The sequence below is a fragment of the Nicotiana sylvestris genome, chromosome 10 (assembly GCF_000393655.2).
Source record: "Nicotiana sylvestris chromosome 10, ASM39365v2, whole genome shotgun sequence".
Classification (NCBI taxonomy): Eukaryota; Viridiplantae; Streptophyta; class Magnoliopsida; order Solanales; family Solanaceae; genus Nicotiana; species Nicotiana sylvestris.
Genome location: NC_091066.1, coordinates 63,352,028 through 63,374,445, shown reverse-complemented (window position 1 = coordinate 63,374,445; position 22,418 = coordinate 63,352,028). Strand labels below are relative to the sequence as shown.

Here is a 22,418-nt window from a genome sequence, read left to right as displayed (position 1 = left end):
AGACTGAATTTTGGACTTAGGACTACATCACCAATCAGTGTCACCTTAACCTTGTAGCCATTTGGTAGGGTGACTAGGTATGGGTAAACTAAGGTTTTAACATTAGTTAGGATTGATTTGTTATGTGTCATGTGATTTGTGGCTCCAGAATCAAGGATCCAAGTGTCAGCATTTGAACTAGAACTATCACACAAATGATCATTAGAGTCAAAATGAGTAGAGCATGCTGAAATACCTGCAAAGTTCACAGTTCCTCCATTGATGCAATTGCTTGTGGATTTATCTGCTCCTCCTTGAAAGCTTTCCAAAATGGTGAGTAGTTGGCCATATTGTTCTTTAGTCAGACTATGCATGTATCAACTCTGTTCCTGTTCTTGAGGGCTATTTCCATCATCCTTTACTGCATCAGCTTTATTTGGTGGTCCAAATACATTTCCAGCAATTCTTCTTCCCTTATTGAACCTGGAACTCTGTGGGAATCCATGAAGTTTGTAGCATTTGTCCTTAGTGTGCCCTGGCCTCTTGCAGTAGTCACAGAATGGTCTAGATCTGCTGTTAAATTGGTTTTCCTTATATCTACGGTAGGTGTTGTTGTTTCCCTGTTGATTGTAGTTAGTTTTGAAGTTGTCATTTCCTGATCCACTCACATTCAAGGCAGCAGAGTCCATTGAAAAACTATTACTTGGCTTAACTTCCCTTTGTTTCTCCTCTTGAATGAGAATATAGAAGGCTTGAGCTATTGTTGGGAGAGGGTTCATAATCAGAATACTCCTTCTCACAATAGTATACACTTCATTGAGCCCCATTAGGAACTGAATTAATCTTCTATCTTGTTCAGCTTTATGAATGTTTTCTCTTGCTCCACAGGTGCATTTACAAGCACATTTGGCATGAACATTCAGGGTATTAAGTTCTTCCCAAAGCTTCTTAATTTTTGTATAATATCTAATGATGTCCAGGCTTCCTTGGCTCAGATCATTAATCTCTTTTTGTAGTTGATACAACTTGGCGCCATTAGTTTGATCGTATCTGTCTTCTAGCTCTTGCCAAAGCTCTTCAGCATCATTGATGTATTGCAGACTGTCACTAGGTCCTTAGACAGTGAGTTTAAGATCAATTAAGTTACATATCATCGCATCGCTCTCATTGATCAAGGTCTGCCGAATCAGAATCTGGCTTCTTACATTTTCCGGTAATAAACCCTAATTTGTTTTTCATGGAGATTGCTCTGAGGATTCCTCTTCTCCATGATTTGTAACCAGTTCCGTCAAAGGCTATCGGAACTAGCATAGATCCAGCGCTTTCCGATGGATGCATGTATAGTGGACTTATTGAATCTAGGGTTTTGTTCGTCGCTAGGGTTGTTGGGGCTTCGTCTTCTTCGACCATGATTCGAATTGACTCGGATGAAATGGTTATCGGTGAAGATGAATTGCTAGGAATAACTGACTAATTGATCGATTTCCACACAGGAACCCTAATTTCCAAAAACGAGTGAATTCCTGAATTTGTGAGTAGAAGAATGAAAAATTGAAAGGAGATGAGACTTCATGTTGTTATCCCACTCTGATACCATGTGAAAGTTAGGGGATAGTCGAAGAGGAAGAGGTGAGCTCAGTTTGAGCTCTAATGGCAGATCAGATCGCACAATCAGAGAGAGAGAGAGGCAGACAGAGAAATGAACCTTCTAGAAAGAAGGAGCTAATCTGATTATTGTTACTCATAGAAAAAAAAAGAAATACAAAGTTAATGTCCTATTCATAGTAGTTGTACAATTACTCAACACTAACTAATTACCTAATGGCTAATACAAAATACAAGTATGAAAGAATGAAATAATAAATAATCTCAACAAATGATAAGTAACAATTACTTATATAGCAACATAAGATAAGTGAATGAGGCATAAGCACCTAAGATATTTGAAATGGATGTGAATAAGGGACTGGTCTTGAGTAAAGTTATGGATGGTCATACTTAGGCAATAATTGTTGTGATAACTTTAGGTCCATTTGAAGAGTGCCAAAGTAGTGCCATAATTCTGCATACAGCAGGAAACAACATTATTCATTTTCAACCAATTAATTTCCCTTCATAGGAAAGAAGTAAGAGAAATGTGACTAGAAAGCAAAACACGCCTTCATTCAGAAAAGAGATTAACAGTAGTGATTACAAATGCTTAAGAACTTACAGAAAAACTATACATATTTATCGTACATAAACAAGAAACTCATCTAAGCAAATTTCAATGTGTTCAAAGTAATCTTCACTCTATAAGGAAGGCACTACCATAGTCAATATTAGAAGACTTATAAAAAGCCTTTGAGTTAACCATTTACCAAACTTTCAAGATCATCAATGGAATGAGTACTCCATTAAAGACAAACAGGAATAATTATTACTCTACCAAATCCTCACCCATCACTTAATTCACTAACACACACAAGACACAAATATCAAAACCACATACTCTAACAGCAGAGATCTATTTCATAAATAAAAAAATAAAAAAATAAAAAGACTTACAGTATAGCATACTTTTTCAATAATATTAGATGTCAAGCTAAATATATCAACAACTACTCAGGTTATAATATGTTAATGATGGTCGAAAACTTTGCCCCGACTGGCGTTTACATCAATGCTGGATCTTGAAGACCGTAAGCCCCTTTTAGGTGGGTTGAAACACTATAAAATCAAGAGAAAAACACTAATTTTTTAAACCTAGGGTTTGAAACAGTATAAAATCCCTAAAACTCGAAGTTTTTTGGGAAATCAAAAACAAAAAGAGGAGATCGATTGGGTGAGTGAGTGTGTGTGTGAGAGAGAGAGAGAGAAAGAGGGGTCGACTTACCTGGGAATGGAGTGAAAACTCTCTGTGCGTGGAGTGAGAGAGACGACAGAGGGGGAAAACAATACTAAAACCTTATGTGAATGAATAGACTAAGAGAAAAGTGATAAACGTTAATAATAATAAGTTTCCCACTACTTCCGTGGGAAATGTTTTTCCTAATTATAAAAAAAATTAAAAATGCAAAACATTTCGTACACAATGAGTCTGTGGGAATATTTAAAATATTTTTTATTTATTATTTAAGTTCCCACTATCTTCTTTGGGAATTTTTTTTAGTTCTATATAATTATTTTTTTAATGAATTTTCCCACTGAATCAGAGGGAACTAAAAGGCGCACATTTTTCCTCCAAAAATTTCCCACGAATAGTCAATGGGAAATGTTTCTGAAACTGAATTTTTCATTTTCAATTGCATTTCGATGGGAATTATCACTGATAATTTTTTCGTGGGAAGATGCTATGTTTCTAGTAGTGTAATAATTACTAAAAAGACAATGTGGTGCAAGGGGGAGGAGACACCAATACAGAGATTTGATTGTTTGCAGAAAACTTCAACGATTATACTTCCTTATATATGTCTTAAAAATAAAAACTTAAGTTACAGGAGTATACATAATAAGCTAGAAATTTATAATGCAAATATAAAAAGTAAAAATATTATATGTATATTTACGTGGAAAGGGGCCTAGGATTATACAAAGAAAAAGCTTGTCCATTGGGTGGCACTTGTCAGGGTGGAGTCCTTGTCGATAGCATCAATCAATGCCCGCTGTGCGCGGGGCATGAGCGCACGGGCGCTGAGGGCTCTACCTGCTAACGGGCGCTTGTAAGCACCGCCACCTGCTGTTTGCGCAAGCGTTGGCTATAGGCGGGGCAATATAGGCACATGAGCATTTGTTGCTTGGCGCAGCCAAAATTACGGGGTCGTCCATGACACTCGGCGATGAGAGGCTTACTTGGGCACCATAGGGCGCAGCCAAGGGGTCATGGGGCACGGTAGAAAAGTAGCCCATGACATTTATCGTGAATGTCAATAAGTAGTCTACGTTCAGTTCCGTTTATACCTCCTATTGCCTTGATTCGAATGCGTCTAAATTTCTCCTGAATTTCAATAGTTGATGGAGATTATAATTTTGAAAAGGAATATTGGCATAACTGGTAAAGTTACTTCCATAATTCCATATGACCAGGAGGTCATGGGTTTGAATCATGAAAATACCCTCTTGCAGAAATGCAAGGTAAGGTTGCGTACAATACCATTATGGTGTGATCCTTCCCGGACCCCGCACATAGCAGGACCTTAGTGCACCGGGCTGTCCTTGATGGAGATTATAATTTATAAGTGTAGATTCTTACTATTACAATATTTATAAGGGGTGAAGGTTGAGGGCAATATGGATAGCTTTGTCACGACTAAATGTCTTAAAAAATTCACTCAGTAAATATAAATAATTAATTTCAAAACTAGTTAATCAATTGAAATGTGCTAGAATATTATACTTCACACATAAAATTTAAATTCTAAATCAACCATTGATGTACATCGCTCTATCTCTATTTCGTTTTAATTTATTGGCGATCCCAAACAAGCATACATCTTATCTTTATTTATTTTTTTAAAGTCTTTTCCTCTTTTCCCCTGTTTCTTTTTTTCATTCTTTTCCTGCTTTCTCTTTTTCCATTTTTCCCATAATCTTGGAACTCTACTTTTTTTATATGAATTTTGAATACAACCATTGCTACATGCACTAACAAAATACACAAACATATTCTATGTCAGCCACTAATTCAGTAGTACCTAATCAACGGAGTATTATTTTGTATTTCACCATAGAAAATTTTCTTGATCTCTCAATCTGCACAACTAATTTTTCCTTTTTTTCTCTCTTTCGTACGTGATCTCACTATTTTCGCGTAAATAGTGATTTTGCTTTATGTTTACACTATAACCCTATATATTGACAATCACAACTATATTTTCGTTAAACCTTTTCAATCTCCCCCACCCCACCCCCACCCAACCCCTCAAAAAGGCAAAACGAAAAAAAAAAAATCAGAGAATTGCAGCACAATCAAAATCTTCGTAAATTCACGATATATATATATTGTGTGAGGGGGTTGGAGGGGTGATGGTAAAAATTTCTAAGTTGAAAATACAGAGAGGTTTTCCAAGTTCATGTGTTACGTTGGTAGAAATTAACATATGAGATAATCATCCATGCAGTTTATTTAATGAACCATTCATTAACACATTAGAATAATTCAAATCGGAAAGTTTCCTTACACCAGGGAAATCTTCATCTCCTTTGTAAATACAATCTCCCAAAAACCAAAAAAATAAAAAATAAATAGAAAACTAATTAGCAGCAGTTTAAAAGTTAACGGTTCTCTTTCCTTTTGCCTCTAACATCATTCTATTGTCACCCAATCCATGGAGTTGGACATGTCAGAGAAAAACAGAACAGAAAAGGAATTTGAAGAAGAAATTCCTGAAGATGAAGAATCCCCGATAGAAGAAGTCAGGTATGTTGAATTGTATCGCTATCTAATCTAAAAGTTGGCCTTTAAACTACGTATATTATTGTGTTTGGACACTTCTAATTGTTTAATTATATTATATCTCGACAAGGTTGACAGTATCAAATGAGGACGACCCTAGTCTACCGGTATGGACATTTCGGATGTGGTTCCTCGGAATCCTGTCGTGTGGAATTCTGGCATTTCTCAACACTTTCTTCAGTTATCGGACACAGCCACTTAGCATTAGTATGATAACTGTCCAGATAGCAGCATTGCCACTCGGCAAGATCATGGCTAGAGTGTTGCCTACGAGGAAATTTAAGATAGGATCATGGGAGTTTTCGTTTAATCCAGGACCATTTAATATGAAAGAACATGTATTGATTTCGATATTTGCAAATTGTGGTTCTGGGACAGCATATGCTGTTTCAATTGTGACTATTATTAAGGCATTCTATCTCAGGAACATCTCCTTCGTGGCTGGTTGGATTCTAGTTGTTACTACTCAGGTAATAACACATCCTAATTTAATTTTTTGTGACTATAGTACAAGCATTATACTTTTTTTCTACATGCATTACATCACAAATTAGGAAAAAGAACTCCTTATGAATAATTTAATTGCATGAAAATCTAATCCTTGGTAACAGATACCTGCTTTCAACCCGAACCACATATATAAGTAAAAATGCATTGTATTGAAAATATGTTCTCTGTGTGTGTATCTTTATGTACCTACCTTACATTTGATAATAATTCCTAAAATCAACCTTCATTTGGGAGACGTTGTCCTAGTCTATTATTGGTCGAATAGTGGGTGTCGAGGATGAGTTTGCGCCTCTAGTATCTCTTAAGTCTTTGCCATAATTTTCTTACCATATTTGGTTTTCCTATTTGTTGAAGGAAAGGGCAATATAATTACCTTAATTGGATTTTCCTTTTTGTAGAAGAAAATTATAATTCTCCTATACTTGGCTAGTCCTTTTTCTTGTAGGAAAAGGTTTGGAGTTCTATAAATTGAAGATACGTCCTTCTCATTCAGTAGCATCCACAATGTAGACATAGGGGTTTGAGAGTAGTGTTTAGGGGGAGAACTTTACGGGACAACTTTTAGTGTGTCGCTTGTGTTTGCCTCTTCGTGAGGTTTTTCTCTCGATATTTTGTACTCTCTTTTTATATAGTGGATTTCGCATCTCCGCGGTGGACGTAGGTCAGTTGACCGAACCACGTTAAATGTTTGTGTCTCTTTTGGTAGATTTCTCTTTTATTGTCGAACTTATTGTCGTTCAAGTCTGCTTTGCTAGCTTCCGCATAACACCTGATTATTTCGGTCCTAACAAGTGGTATCAGAGCCTTGGTTATTTATCCGGGTTGTTACAGAATAGAGGCGAATATGAGCAAGATGGTATGTTTAAATGGGAGAAATTATAATGTTTGGAGAAGCAAGATGAAAGACTTGTTGTTCGTGAAGAAGATGCATCTACCCGTTTTTTCAGCTCATAAACCCGAGAGTATATCCGATGAAGATTGGGATTTCGAGCACCAACAAGTATGTGGATATATACGACAATGGGTTGAAGATAATGTTCGCAACCATATTGTGAACGAGATACATGCGAGATCATTGTGGGAAAATCTAGAGACTCTTTATGCTTCAAAAATTGGGAACAACAAATTGTTTCTGCTAAAGCAATTGATGACCTTTAAATACAAGGAAGGCAGCCCTATCCTTGATCATATAAATGATTTTTAGGGCGTCCTTGATCAGCTATCTAGAATGGGAGTTAATTTTGATGATGAGATACAAGGACTTTGGCTTCTTAATACTCTGCCAGACTCTTGGGAAACTCTTCATGTTTCTTTGACAAATTCAGCTCTTGGAGGTAAAGTGACCATGGAATATGCCAAGAGTGATGTGTTGAACAAGGAAGTAAGGAGAAAATCTCAGGGTTCGTCCTCACAAGCAGATATCTTGGTTACTGAAGACAGGGGGAGAGATAGAACACAAGGCTCAAGGAATAGAGGTAAAAGTAGAAGTAAGTCAAGGTTCAAATACTATAATATTATATGCAACCACTGTGGCAAAAAAAAAGGACACATCAAAAGGTTTTGCCGCAAATTGAATCAAGACACTAGAGAAGGAAAGAAAGCTGAAAATAACGAGAACAATGTTGTTGCTATTGTTCGAGATGACCTTCTTTTTCTTATGATGAAAATGTCATCAATTTGGTATCACATGAGACGAGCTGGATAGTAGATTCTGGAGCTACCTCACATGTCACACCAAGAAAAGACTTTTTCTCATCTTATATTCCTGTTGATTCTAGAGTGTTAAAAATGGGCAATGCCAGTGAAGTTAAGGTTTTTGGTGTTGGCACAGTTTGTTTGAAAACTAATAATGGTTCAATGTTAGTTCTTCAATATGTCAAGCATGCTCCAGACTTTCCTTTCAGTTTGATCTCCGCGGGAAGATTAGATGATGAAGGTTACCATAATGACCTCTTTAATGGCCAATGGAAGCTCACCAAGGGCTCGTTAGTAGTGGCTCGAGGAGTCAAGTCTGATTATTTATATGTGACACAGGGCTCTATTCTTAATGACTCAATAAATCTGGTGGAAAGTGATACTTTGTCAGAATTGTGGCATCGAAGATTGAGTCATATGAGTGAGAGGGGGATTACGTGTTTGGCTAAGAAAAGTTTGCTTTCTGGAGTAAAACAAGAAAAGCTGAAAATGTGCATACATTGTTTAGCTGGAAAACAGAAAAGGGTTTCCTTTTATAGCCATCCTCCCTCAAAAAAGTCCGATTTATTGGAGCTAGTACACTCTGATTTGTGTGGTCCTTTTAAAGTAAAGTCAAAAGGTGGTGCACTTTACTTTGTGACCTTCATTGATGATCATTCTCGTAAGCTCTGGGTGCATCCTTTGAAATCTAAAGATCAAGCACTTAGCGTGTTTAAGGAATTTCAGGCCTTAGCTGAGAGACAAACGGGGAAGAAATTAAAATATATTCGCACTAACAATGGTGGTGAATATTGTGGTCCCTTTGATAACTATTGCAAGGAAAAAGGAATTCGTCATCAGAAAACTTCGCCCAAGACACCTCAATTGAATAGTTTGGCAGAGATGATGAATAGAACTCTAGTTGAGAGAGTTAGATGCTTACTTTCAGAGGCTAAACTTCCAAATACATTTTGGGTGGAAGCACTTAACACTGTTGCCTATGTTATCAATTTGTCTCATGCAGTTGCTTTGGATGGTGATGTCCCAGACAAAGTTTGGTTTGCCAAAGATGTTTCTTATGATTACCTGAGAGTTTTTGGGTGTAAAGTTTGTGTGCATGTTCCTAAAGATGAGAGATCAAAACTGGATGTCAAAACTAAGTAGTGCATCTTTATCGGTTATGGTCAAGATGAGTTTGGGTATCGTTTTTATGATCCAGTCGACAATAAACTTATTAGAAGTCGTGATGCAATATTCTTTGAAGACCAAGCTATTGAAGATATTGACAAAGCTGAGAAGATAGATTCTTAGAGTAATGAGAACTTAGTTGATATTGATCCAGTTTCAATTGCTAAGGCACCTATTGCACATGAAGGAACCCAAGACAATGATGGAGATAGTGATCAAGATCAAAATGATCATCATGGTGTAGATGTTATGGATGCTCCAGTTGATGAAGTTGTGGTTGATCAGCAACCAATTCCTGCACAGGTAACTACTTCGAATGCTCCTAAAACCTCTCTTTATAAGATCTACAAGGGAGAAGCAAAAATCCATGTGCTATCCTCTTGATGAGTATGTACTTTTGACTGACATTGGAGAACCTGAGAATTATGATGAAGCCATGCAAGATACTCACAAAGATCAGTGGATCGAAGCGATGGAAGATGAGATGAAGTCACTCCATGAGAATGGCACATATGAGTTAGTGAAATTGCCGAAAGGTAAGAGATCTTTATCTAATAAATAGATATTCAAAATAAAGCAAGATAACCATACCTCTGCGCCTAGATACAAGGTGAGGTTAGTTGTTAAAGGTTTTGGCCAGAAGAAGGGAGTTGACTTTGATGAAATTTTCTCCCCTGTCGTGAAGATGTCTTCTATTTGTGTGGTTCTAGGCTTAGCTGCAAGTCTAGATTTAGAGGTTGAGCAGATGGATGTCAAGACTGCTTTTCTTCATGGTGATTTAGATGAGGAGATTTATATGGAGCAACCTGAGGGTTTTGTAACTAAGGGAAGAGAAAATTATGTCTGCAAATTGAAAAAGAGCCTGTATGGATTGAAGCAAGCTCCAAAGCAATGGTATTTGAAGTTTGAATCTGTCATAGAAGAACAAAGGTACAAGAAAACTTCTTCAGACCACTGTGTATTCTTCCAGAAGTTCTCTGATGATGATTTTATTATTTTATTGCTTTATGTGGATGACATGCTTATTGTTGGCAAGAATAAATCCAGAATTGTAGTCCTTAAGAAGCAGTTGAGCAAATCGTTTGCGATGAAGGACTTGGGGTCAACAAAGAAAATTTTGGGCATTCAAATCCACTGACACAGAGATAGAAAGGAGTTATTTCTATCCCAAAATCAATACATTGAGAAGGTACTCAAGAGGTTCAATATGACAGATGTAAAAATGGTTAGTACTCATCTTGCTAAACACTTCAAATTGAGTATTAGTCAGAGTCCATCTACTGATAAAGAGAAAAAAGAGATGTCTCGTATTCCTTACTCTTCTGTCATTGGTAGCTTGATGTATGCTATGGTTTGCACTAGACCAGATATTGCACATGTCGTTGGTACTGTTAGTAGATTCCTTTCTAATCCTGGAAAAGAACATTGGGATGCAGTAAAATAGATATTAAGGTATTTGAAAGGTACTGCAGATTTGAAGCTGTGCTTTGGCAATGGCAAGCCTGAACTTGTTTGTTACACAGACTCTGATTTAGGAGGCAATCTTGATAATTCAAAATTCACTTCCGGTTATTTGATCACTTTTACAGGGAGAGCTATTTCTTGGCAATCTAGACTACAGAAGTGCATAGCTCTATCCACCACAGAAGCCGAATATATTGCTGTCACAGAAGGTGCCAAAGAACTATTATAGATGAAGGAGTTTATTAATGATCTTGGCTTTGAGTAGCCAAGATACATCTTATTTTGTGATAATCAGAGTGCTATCTATCTTACCAAGCACTCCACTTTTCATTCTAAGACCAAACATATAAATAGAAAGTATTATTGGATAAGAATGGCCGTGGAAGAGAAATTATTTGAGGTTGAGAAGATACACACTGATGAAAATCTTTTGGATATGCTGACAAAGGCGGTGGTTGCAGATAAATATGAATTTTGTAGAAAATTGGCAGACATGAAGCCTGTCAATAGTTCCTTTACTTAAAGACACATTTGGCCCCTTTGTTGGAGGGGGAGTTTTTTGAGCATATTCCCATGTTGTTCAACCAAAATCCCAATGGCCTAATCCTATTCTATTTTAGTTTCCATTCCTATTTGGAATTGGATTCGGTTTATTCCTATTTTGAGTGAGTTTTGGCTTTAAGAGAAAGCATCACTCATGATCTATAAATAGGACAATCTTGGAAAATTATTCCATGCTCATTGATACAAGTCTTTGAAAGACTTAATCATATAAGAGTGGTTTTTGAGAGAGCTTTCATCAAGAGAGAAGAGAGAAGAAAAATATTTGTTTTGCTGCAGATTTTTATTCCGACCAGCCAACTTCAAATCATGTTTGCCGATTCGTTAACCATTGGATCGGGCTGAAATTTTTATTGAGTATTCATAACATCTTGGTCTTTGATTTGAATGGTGGAGATCGGATTTGGAGCCTCGTAACATCTGATTTCGAGCCTCGAACAGCAGCTTCATTTTTGTGGATTATACTCTTTCTTCAATTGATTAGTTGTTGCTCTTGTTGCTATAATTTTACAGTCATAACAAGTGGTATCAGAGTGAGGTTCAAGGCAGGTTCATCTTAGCGTGTTCAGTTCTAGCCGCAACTTATTTGACGATAATCGTGATTTTTGTCTGAGAAATTTGACCGGTGTGCTACGCACGTTGAGACAAACTTTGTGGTGGAGATTTGGAGATGCAGCCTGTTGAAGGCTATGTGAAGAAGGTGGATCAAGTATATTTTGTCAGAAAATTCCGGTCAAGGGGGAGAATTGTTAGGTGTTTGCCATAATTTTCTTACCATATTTGGTTTTCCTATTTGTTGAAGGAAAGTGCAATATAATTACCTTAATTGGATTTTCCTTTTTGTATAAGGAAATTATAATTCTCCTATATTTGGCTAGTCTTTTTTCTTGTAGGAAAAGGTTTGGAGTTCTATAAATTGAATATCCGTCTTTCTCATTCAGTAGCATCTACAATGTAGACATAGGGGCTTGAGAGTAGTGTTTAGGGGGAGAACTTTACGGGACAACTGTTAGTGTGTCACTTGTGTGTTGCCTCTTCGTGAGGTTGTTCTCTCGATATTTTGTACTCTCTTTTTATATAGTGGATTTCGCATCTCCGCGGTGGACGTAGGTCAGTTGACCGAACCACGTTACATGTTTGTGTCTCTTTTGGTAAATTTCTCTTTTATTGTCGAACTTATTGTCGTTCAAGTCTGTTCTGCTAGCTTCCGCATGACACTTGATTATTTCGATCCTCACAGTGTCTACATTCTGGAATTGTATGATCATCTCATTTAAAAGTTTAAGCTTATCAACTGGAAATAAGCTAATAAAGCGTCTTTGGATCAGGTTCTGGGATATGGATGGGCAGGGATTATGAGAAAGTATGTGGTAGACCCTGCAGAAATGTGGTGGCCTGGTAATATGGTTCTAGTCTCTCTTTTCAGGTATAATTTCTCAAACTTCCAACTTTTCTCTAGCTTATTATTAGCCTAGAATATCCATTGTATCTCCTTGGGTTGGCGCTTCTTCTCTATTATTGCTCGTCCTAATCGATAATTACTACTTTCTCCATTTATTTGAAGGGGAGCCTTGGGGAACCGGTAAAGTTATCTACTTATAAGTCACGAGTTCGAGCTGCGAAAGTAGTCATTAATGCTTGCATTAGAATAGGCTTCTACATCACACCCTAGGAGTAGAGGCAGATCTAGGATTTTTATAATATGGGTGCACCACTAAAAAAGGAGGAAAAAAAAAGTTTAAAGTGGGATTTGATCCCTAGTCCTGTAAGTAAATAACTCATCATTCAACTAATTGCACCATTAATTAGCCTATTTGGAGCATGAGTGCCAGCAGAGAATACTAGACTAATTCCAATAAAATTGTACATAAAATACCTAGTTTGACGGAAAGACCATGGGTTCACGTGCCCCGTCAATTTGCCTACATATCCGCCCCTGCCTAAGAGTGCGACGTGAATGCAGAATGCTTTGTGCATCGACGGCCCTTTTTCTGTTTTGTTTTATATGACACTAATACTATTTGGAAAGTCGAGCTGTTTACAAAAAAAAATTAACACAACTTTAATTTCTCATATATGCTGTTAAATTTTTTTAATTGAAAAAGTAATAACCTTCTTGTACTACGTATTTCTTCAACATTATTTCTCAGAGAACCTCGCTGCATAATTACCATATAGCGACTTTAAGTTCCACGTATGCGCCTTTATTTTAATTCTTTCTATTTTTGAGCTACTGGCTCACTTTACTGCTTTAAGCGGAGCTAACTACATGACAAAATATACTGCAATCACCCAGACCTGAAAACTTGTATACGAAAGTTGCTTACTCGTTTTCTTGAATTTTGGCAGGGCTCTCCATGAAAAAGATGCAGATGGGAAAAGCTCAAGAGGAAAATTCTTCTTAGTTGTATTAGCTTGCAGCTTCACTTGGTACATTGTCCCAGGCTTTCTGTTCCCAACATTATCAAACATTTCTTTACTCTGCTTATTCTACCCAAAATCAGTACTAGCCCAACAAATTGGTTCAGGAATGAAAGGCCTTGGAATTTTGTCATTCACTTTTGATTGGTCAGTTGTAGCATCATATCTTGGTAGCCCTCTAGTCTGTCCCTTATTTGCCATTATCAATGTTATAGTGGGCTATGTTGCTGTGGTCTATATACTCATTCCAATATCCTATTGGGGATTCAACATCTACAACGCCAGGACTTTTCCTCTGTTGTCTTCACATTTGTTTAATGCTCAAGGGCAGACATATGATATTACAGCTATTGTTAATGACAAGTTTGAGTTAGACGAGATGGCATATGCAAAAGAAGGACGCATAAATATAAGCACTTTCTTTGCTCTTACTTATGGCCTGAATTTCGCTGCTGTCGTGGCTACTCTTGCTCAAGTTGCTCTATTCAATGGAAAGTAAGTACACTTTTTAATTTTGTATGGTCACTCACTCAATGTTACTAATCTTTTTTTGTAACGAAAAAGTTACTCAATTTTACCTAAGTATCACGAACATCAGAAAACTACTTTATTATGCTGACGAGTTGATTGAACAGGGAAACATATGAGCGATTCCGAGCTATAAACTCAGGAAAACCTGATATCCACACAAGACTTATGAAGAAATATGCAGACATCCCTAGCTGGTGGTTTCACGGGATGCTTGTACTTTCATTGGCTTTGTCACTTGTACTATGCATCGTCTGGGAAGATCAAGTTCAACTTCCGTGGTGGGGGCTTCTTTTTGCAGCTGCCATTGCCTTGATTTTCACTCTCCCCATAAGCATCATTACAGCCACGACAAACATGGTAATAAGATTGTGACCTTATATTTGTGAAACTGTTTTGAATTGAACTCCTTTACACTAGCAATATAAAAGAATTTTACACTATCAGGTCACCTAAAAGATTAATAGAGGTTAAATTGCATTGATAGTACAAAAATTTTTTACTCGACAATGTATATAAATAAATAAAATTTATTTTTGGGTGCATTAATGAAATTTCTTGACTAAACAAACTTTTGGTTCTGATGGCAGACGCCAGGGCTAAACGTGATCACAGAGTATATTATTGGTCTAATAATTCCAGGGAGACCAATAGCCAATGTTTGCTTTAAAACATTTGGGTATATTAGTATGTCACAGGCAGTTTCATTTCTCTCGGATTTTAAGCTTGGCCACTATATGAAGATTCCTCCAAGATCAATGTTCATTGTTCAGGTATTAATTACTCATGTTCCTCCTCTTTTCCCTGTTTTTATTCAGTAAAAGAAAACTGACTATATTCATGAAGTAAACTTATCAACCATCTTAATTCTTTTCTTGATCGTCCCAATTCACCCTGGTTGATACATGAACTAGTTAACTTTAAATTGTTCAAGTAGTACTGTTTAAAGTTACGGCTTATTAGACTTCAATTTTTTTTTCTTAATTTACAAGTTGAGTTCTTAATCCAGAAGATCTCTAAATTGCTTCATGAGTTAGGCTTACTTAGTCCTTATAGTATATCTGTGACTCGAGTTGCACTAGAAATAAATAACATCACGACAATTTTGGACCTATTGTCGATAGCTTTCTGGTGGAGAAAATAATAAAGCGCTAATCCTCAATTTCCCAATTGGAATTTGGAATAACTAAAAATTTCTATAAACAACTATAGATACGTCTCAATCCCTAGCAAGTTAGGGTTGAGTATATGAATGTCGCGTCATTTATACTGTTGCTGACCTTAGCTGAAACTTTTATTATTGTTCCCCAAACAGCTACTTGGAACTCTCATTGCTGGTACAATAAATATGAGTGTCGCGTGGTGGCTGCTTACAAACATTGATCATATATGCCAAGATCAACTGCTCCCTACAAATAGTCCGTGGACATGTCCAGGGAATCGCGTCTTCTTCGATGCATCAGTAATCTGGGGTTTAGTAGGACCTAAAAGAATGTTTGGTTCACTTGGAAATTACAGTGCACAGAACTGGTTCTTTCTTGGTGGTGCAATTGGACCACTTTTAGTATGGTTGTTACACAAAGCATTCCCAAGTCAAAGTTGGATTAAATTGATTAATATTCCAGTACTTCTAGGAGCAACAGCTGCTATGCCTCCAGCAACACCTTTGAACTTCAACAGCTGGATTTTCTTTGGTATATTGTTCAATTTCTTCATTTTCAGATACAGAAAGAAATGGTGGCAAAAGTATAATTATGTTCTTTCAGCTGCATTGGATGCTGGTTTGGCTTTTATGGGAGTGTTTATATATTTCTGTCTTGGTGATGTTAAGTTTTCTTGGTGGGGAACTGGGGGAGAATATTGTGATTTGGCTACTTGTCCTACTACCAAGGGCATAGTTGTTGAAGGATGTCCTTTGCGTTGATTTCACTACAACGGTCGTGTCCGTCTTGGACTTGTCATGCCTTTTGGACAGATCATGCTCATGTTAAATCAAACATCGGTGAGCATTTCACTGTTGTTATTATTGTTATCGGCTCTTAAAAGTATGTTTTGTACATAATCATGTTTTTAGAAAGATTGCCCCTAACTTATGTAATTGTAGATTCTCAAATAACCAACTCTTGTAAATATTATCTCGCAATAAGGCATGCAGGGGTCGACTTAATCCCCACACATGTAATTCTTAATTTCTTTTTTTAAATGTTCATTGAAGTTTTAATTTGATGTATGGACTAGATTATTCAATTATTAATGTTTGCATATTTTAGAAGTATATAGCTTTTCTTGTTTCTTAATCACTTGGCTTTACATAGAACTTCCCAAGTAGGCAACATGATGAACAGAAGTTAGAGAAATAATAGTACATGGAATTAGTTCTTTTCTCATTTATAAACCAGCATAATCAAATAAATTTTGTTGGTTAACAAAATCATCAGTCAAAACTCAAAACCAATGTGAACCTTTTTCTATATACTAATATTACAGGAAACAAAGCCAAGGCACAACTTAATTCGTCCACTTCGTAGGTTTCAATTTGGTAAAACTTTTGAGAAATATATATTTTTAACAGCTTTCAAAAATAATAGCCGATAAATTTTATAGCAATTAGTTTGGAACGATCGGCCAATTTTGTATTTTGCTCTAAAAAATTTTATTATTGGTTCCTTAGGAACTTAAATAACTCATCCATAAGGTTTTGAATGGTGTATGTGAATGGCTAAAAATTAAGCGTATTCAATATTAACATAAAACCAATAAAGGTAAGACACGTATATTTATACACACCTTTATTACGTAAAATGATATCTATTCTTACTTTATAATTGCTAAAGTTAATATTTTAATTTAATATAAAATACTGTGAGGAGGTGAGTATTTAGCGAATCATTGTCCAGTTCATCTTTTAAAAGGTGTAAATGTGAGGAATTAGCTATTTAAAGAAGCTAAACCTGACAAACCATCATGCCTCAAATTGATAAACTCAGAGATGAGTTCAAGCGGCTTGTACCGCTAAAAGGATCTTTCAAAATTGGTGTCAAGGACTGGAGACACGTGTTTATTGATTTCACTGATGAGGAAGACTTTAAGAGATTCTATAGAAGGAGATCAATGCCAATTTGCAGCATGCTGATGCGAGTAGGACGTTGGACTCGTGACTTCAAGACTGATTCAGAAAAAGAATTCTTCTTCAAAGAATAGAAGAATTGATCAGGGGAAACAAGGGGAAAGGCATACAGATAATACACCTTTAATTTGAAGCTCCCTAATGGTTTTGGTCCAATGGAGGTAATTGAAGATGAGCAATTAGTAGACAAAGAAGATTCCCATATGCAGGGCAATAAGGAAACAGAAGAGTTAGTATTGTCACTAGGAAAGGAACAACCAGGCGAGCTAGTACCAACTGAATACTATATGGGTCCAAATTTGAACGACCACTATCGTGGATGAGTACGACAGGCGACGAGATCCTCGTAGCTCAACGTTCTACAGGGGACGACAGACAAGCTAACAAGAAACTGTACGACTTATATAATAGTGTAGGCCGATTAGGGGGCATTAGGAATATTCTTTCAAATATTCTCTATATTTTGTCTTTTAGGGCTTAGAAGGGGTTTGTCCCTTATATATTCTTTCGAATATATATATTTTGTCTTTTAGACAAGAGGGGTTGCTCTGATGGTAAGCAACCTCCACTTCCAACCAAGAGGTTGTGAGTTCGAGTCTCCCCAAGAGCAAGGTGGGAAGTTCTTGGAGGAAAGGATGTCGAGGGTCTATTGGAAACAGCCTCTCTACCCCAGGGTAGGGGTAAGGTCTGCGTACACACTACCCTCCCCAGACCCCACTAAGTGGGATTATACTGGGTTGTTGTTGTTGTTATTGTTGTATATATAGCGTGAAAACAACCTTGTAAGGGGATCGGGTTTTTTTTCTTCGGCTTTGTCAACTAAGGACACTTGTTGTAACTCTTGCTTACAAAAACGATTAATATCATTATTGTTCGATCATTATTCTTGAGAAAGCCAAGAAATATTATCCTTCGTATTTATCTCATATATCTTTTATTCTAGAGATTATTATACTTAGCTAAGATTTACCCCTTCATTTCCTTAAGTTGATTTATTCAAAAAGATCCCAATATCTTTTGAGTCAAACAATTTGGCGTCGTCTGTGGGGATTTCTATAGCTGAGATTTTAGTTTCGTCTAGATCTTTGAAAGAAATAATCTCTTCTTAGCCTCGCAAAGGCCAACAATGGCAGGAAAGGGAGAAGTAATATTAAAGGCAATAATAGGTGTCACGAACAACCTTCTGGACTCCCTCAACGAAGCCAGTAGGGAAGACAATGAAAACGCAACGCCGAGTGCTACACCTGACGGAGATATCTCACCCCTCCCGCACGAAGGTGTGACTGTCTCGCGCGAGAGGGAAATCTTAACATCCGCAGCAGGAAAAACGCCACCAGTTGTGAAAAGGCTATTTGAAGAGTGGTTGACAAACACCTTGAGCAACATACTTGACAAACCCACTCAAAGGGATATCGGAGGCACAATACCCGCAGAAACCGCAACTATCGTCGATGAGCCAGAAACTCCACGCACAGGTAACACAGATATTATCATTGATGCAGGTAACGATGCACTTGCGGCCATCTTAAAGTAAATGGAAGAGATGGAGAACAAAACGCTTCGCGATCAGATGAAGGGGCATCAGGAAAGGGTCGATAAAATACCAGGTGCTCCGAAGCTGCTACCAAAATGTGACGTAGGCTGGTTTGTCGAACAGCCATACAGTGAAAGGGCGGCTCCCACTCTATTCTAAAAATCTTTAAAATGCCGCCATATTTGAAAATATATGATGGAACCACGGACCCAGAAGATCACTTAATCCACTGCGTCACTGCAGTAAAAGGCAACGATCTATCGAAAGAACAGGTGTCATCGGTGTTGCTGAAAAAGTTTGACGAAACCCTGACAGGGGGAGCACTGACATGGTATTCCCAACTACCAGCACGATCGATATCAACGTTCGAAGAAATGGCAGATAAATTCGTTACCGCTCACGCGGGAGCGAAAAAGGCAAAGGCCAGGGTAAATGACATCTTCGGCGTCAGGCAGACGATAGGCGAGGGACTTCGGGATTTCCTAGACCGATTTAACATGGTAAGAATGAGCCTACCAAACGTATTAGAAGGGATGGCGGTAGCAGCCTTCCAAAATGGGTTAAACAGAAACGGGTCAAAAACAACCAAAAAGCTGCTAAGTAGACTCATGAATTACCCTCCCACCATGTGGGAAGAAATCCATAATGCCTACTACGCCGAAGTAAGGGCAGACGAGGATGAACTAAATGTCCCGATCCAACGGCTAACATCGGTCCAAACCGAAACAAGGAGAGATCGCCGCAACGATGGTCAAAGGGACCAACTATCTCGTTTTAGTCGAGAAAGGCATCAACGTTATATCCGAACATCCAACCCACCTCCTCCACGACATGCAGATGCCACGCCTCGACATACCACGCCACCTCGAAATGAAAGAGGTATGCCTCCACTGTCAAATTTCAGAAGTTTCACCACAGCAACACCGCGGACCGCACAAAATCCACCGCGGTCTGTGGTAAGTGGTACCCAGCAACACCAACCTAGGGTTCAATTTTTCACATTTTTAGTCCAATTTTTCACCTATTATTAATCCCCTAGGTGTTGATAGTGTTTTTAACTAACTAGCCCTAATTTAAACATGATTAAACAAACCTACTATACAGAATTGAAAGAAAACGGGAAGAAAAAGAAGAAAAACTAAGAAAAATAAAAGTTAAAAGAAAATAGCAAAATTAAACAACTAAGAAAGAATTAAAGTTACCATAAGTGAGATGCAATGTTGATTAATGAGACTTGGCAGTTGAATTCGTGCAGTTAGATGAGATGAACAGTGAATTTTTAGCTTTTGAGTGCAAAGGGTCGAAAAGTTTGAACTGAGGGCATCAGGTCCTATTTATAGAAAAAGGAACTGGGGCTCATCTCACCTACCCACCGCGGACAATACAAAATGGCATCGCGGTCTGCCGTACTCAAAAACAAGTGGCACTGGGGAGATAACCACTACGAACCGCAAGAAATACAATGCGACCACAGTGGTCCACTGCGGACCGCACAAAATGCAATGCGGCCGCGGTGGAAAACTTCAGAGACTCCTCATTTTGTACCAATCAACTCTGCGGTCCGCATTGAATTTTTGCCCCCGCACTAAGGCCACTGCGGTCTGCACAAAATGCAATGCGGCCGCAGTGCAAACTTCAGAGAGTGTATTTTTCCAACTTGGTCCTGTAATGCATCAAAACAATCCTACAATATCTCACAACCAGTTAGTCCAAAAGCAAATCCTATACTACAAAGAAAATCAAAGAAAAACAAAAAGAAAGACACATGGGTTGCCTCCCAGGAAGCGCCTGATTTAACGTCACGACACGATGCAGATTACCATCAAATCACTTTAGATGGAGTAGTGCCACCATGTGGCTGTCATCAATCCTGCGCAGGTAGTGCTTGACCCTGTGCCCATTAACTCTGAAAACCTCCCCAGTTTTGTTCTTCAAGTCAAGTGCACCAAACGGAGTCACAAACACCACTTCAAAAGGTCCACTTCATTTCAACTTAAGCTTTCCCGGAAATAGATGTAACCGAGAGTTGAACAAGAGAACCAAATCACCCACTTTGAACTCATTACCACGAGCATATTTATCATGAAGGTACTTCATCTTGTCCTTGTACAAGGATGAACTGGAGTAGGCATGGAATCGGAATTCATCAAGTTCATTAAACTGCTCCACACGAAGATTTGTTGTCACATCCCATTCAAGATTCAGCTTCCTCAAAGCCCATATGACCTTGTTCTCTAACTCAACCGGTAGATGGCAAGCTTTCCCAAACACCAACCGATACGGAGACATACTAATCGAAGTCTTGTAAGCAGTCCAATAAGCCCATAGAGCATCATCCAACTTCTTTGACCAATCGGTCCTATTTGCATTGACCGTTTTTGACAATATACTCTTGATTTCCCTGTTTGAGACTTCAACTTGGCCACTCGCTTGAGGATGATAAAGAGTAGAAACTTTATGATTGACACCATACTTTGCAAGCAAAGTGTCAAAAGATCTATTACAAAAATGAGACACCCCCCCCATCACTTATGATTGCACGGGGAGTGCTAAACCTTGTAAAAATGCTCTTCTTGAGAAACACAACAACACTCCGGGCCTCATTATTGGGTAAAGCCACGGCTTCAACCCACTTTGAAACATAGTCAACCACCACAAGAATGTAAGTGTTCCCACACGAGCTAACAAACGGGCCCATAAAATCAATGCCCTATACATCAAAATCAACTTCAAGAATGGTATTGAGAGGCATCTCATCTTTATCTACCCGCTCTTTGACATTCGTCATATCTCTTCACAAGTTCACTTGCATCTTTGTACAAAGTTGACCAATAAAACCCGTAACTAAGAACTTTTGAAGTCGTCCTCACCTTGCCATGATGGCCACCATAGGGAGAGGAATGGCAAGCCTCTAAGATACTCAATTGCTCCTCCTACGGGACACACCTTCGGATCACACCATCCATGCAAATCTTGAACAAGTACGGCTCATCCCAATAGAAATCCAAACTATCCCATTTGAGCACTTCCTTTGGTTAGAAGAGAGCTCACACGAGATTATAGCAGTCACAAGGAAATTAGCAACGTCCGCAAACCATGACATACCATTCACCGACACCGAAAGGAGTTGTTCGTCGGGAAATGAATCATTGATCTCTAGGCCATCACGAGACTTCCCCTCCTCATCCAAGTGGGACAAGTGGTTCGCCACTTGGTTTTCACTACCCTTCCGGTCCACAATCTCCAAATGAAACTCTTGAAGTAACAATACCCATCGCATCAGTATAGCTTTGGAATCCTTCTTCGTCATCAAGTACCGGAGTGCGGCATGATCGGTATTTATTATGACCTTGGCACCCATGAGATACGGCCAAAATTTCTCCATCGCGAACACAATAGACAAAAGCTCTTTCTCAGTCACCGTGTAGTTCACTTGAGCATCATTCATTGTCTTGCTCGCATAGTACACTGGATGAAATATTTTGTTCACTCTTTGACCCAAAACCGCCCCAACCGCAACATCGCTCGCATCACACATGAGCTCAAAAGGCAAACTCCAATTGGGTGCGGTGATAATAGGAGTGGTGGTCAAGTTGTGCTTAAGAAGTTCAAAGGCTTGCATACATCTCTCATCGAACACGAACTTGGCATCTTTTTCCAATAACTTGCATAAGGGATTTACTACCTTTGAAAAGTCTGATATAAATCTCCGGTAGAACCCCGCATGCCTAAGAAAACTTCTAAATCCCTTAATAGAGGTAGGGGAGGGAGCCTTGAAATCACATTTGCTTTATCCACCTCTATACCATGCTTTGAAATTTTATGCCCAAGAGCCATGAAGTGGCATTTCTCCCAATTAAGAACAAGATTGGTTTATTCATAACGGGCCAACACTCTATCAAGATTTTTCAAACATTCATCAAATGAATCATCCACAACACTAAAGTCGTCCATGAACACCTCCAAAATATTTTCCACCATATCGGTGAAAATGGCCA

At 38.1% G+C, this 22,418-nt stretch overlaps 2 protein-coding genes across 2 annotated transcripts; one reads left to right on the top strand and one right to left on the bottom strand.

The window, feature by feature from the left end:
- Positions 1–356: 356 nt before the first annotated feature.
- On the bottom strand, positions 357–1,389 carry LOC138879430 (uncharacterized). Its single transcript, XM_070159038.1, has 2 exons — positions 1,260–1,389; positions 357–1,093 (listed from the first exon to the last, which is right to left on the bottom strand). The coding sequence occupies exons 1-2, from the start codon at positions 1,387–1,389 to the stop codon at positions 357–359; spliced, it is 867 nt and encodes a 288-aa protein (XP_070015139.1).
- A 3,466-nt stretch (positions 1,390–4,855) lies between these two features.
- LOC104225344 (oligopeptide transporter 2-like) lies at positions 4,856–16,034 on the top strand. Its single transcript, XM_009777118.2, has 7 exons — positions 4,856–5,377; positions 5,484–5,883; positions 12,139–12,236; positions 13,160–13,726; positions 13,867–14,119; positions 14,350–14,532; positions 15,075–16,034. Exons 1-7 carry the CDS (start codon positions 5,286–5,288, stop codon positions 15,681–15,683), a joined length of 2,202 nt encoding a protein of 733 aa, XP_009775420.1. The 5' UTR covers positions 4,856–5,285; the 3' UTR covers positions 15,684–16,034.
- The last annotated feature ends 6,384 nt before the right edge of the window (positions 16,035–22,418 follow it).

What these genes read in the sequence shown, in the direction of transcription:
- LOC138879430 (XM_070159038.1), bottom strand. Translation starts at nt 1,389, where the DNA reads ATGGTCGAAGAAGACGAAGCCCCAACAACCCTAGCGACGAACAAAACC. An exon ending in GATAGCCTTTGACGGAACTG is followed by an intron (nt 1,094 to 1,259) that starts GTTACAAATCAT and finishes TCACTGTCTAAG; the next exon opens with GACCTAGTGACAGTCTGCAA.
- LOC104225344 (XM_009777118.2), top strand. Translation starts at nt 5,286, where the DNA reads ATGGAGTTGGACATGTCAGAGAAAAACAGAACAGAAAAGGAATTTGAA. An exon ending in TCCCCGATAGAAGAAGTCAG is followed by an intron (nt 5,378 to 5,483) that starts GTATGTTGAATT and finishes TATCTCGACAAG; the next exon opens with GTTGACAGTATCAAATGAGG. An exon ending in GTTGCTCTATTCAATGGAAA is followed by an intron (nt 13,727 to 13,866) that starts GTAAGTACACTT and finishes TTGATTGAACAG; the next exon opens with GGAAACATATGAGCGATTCC.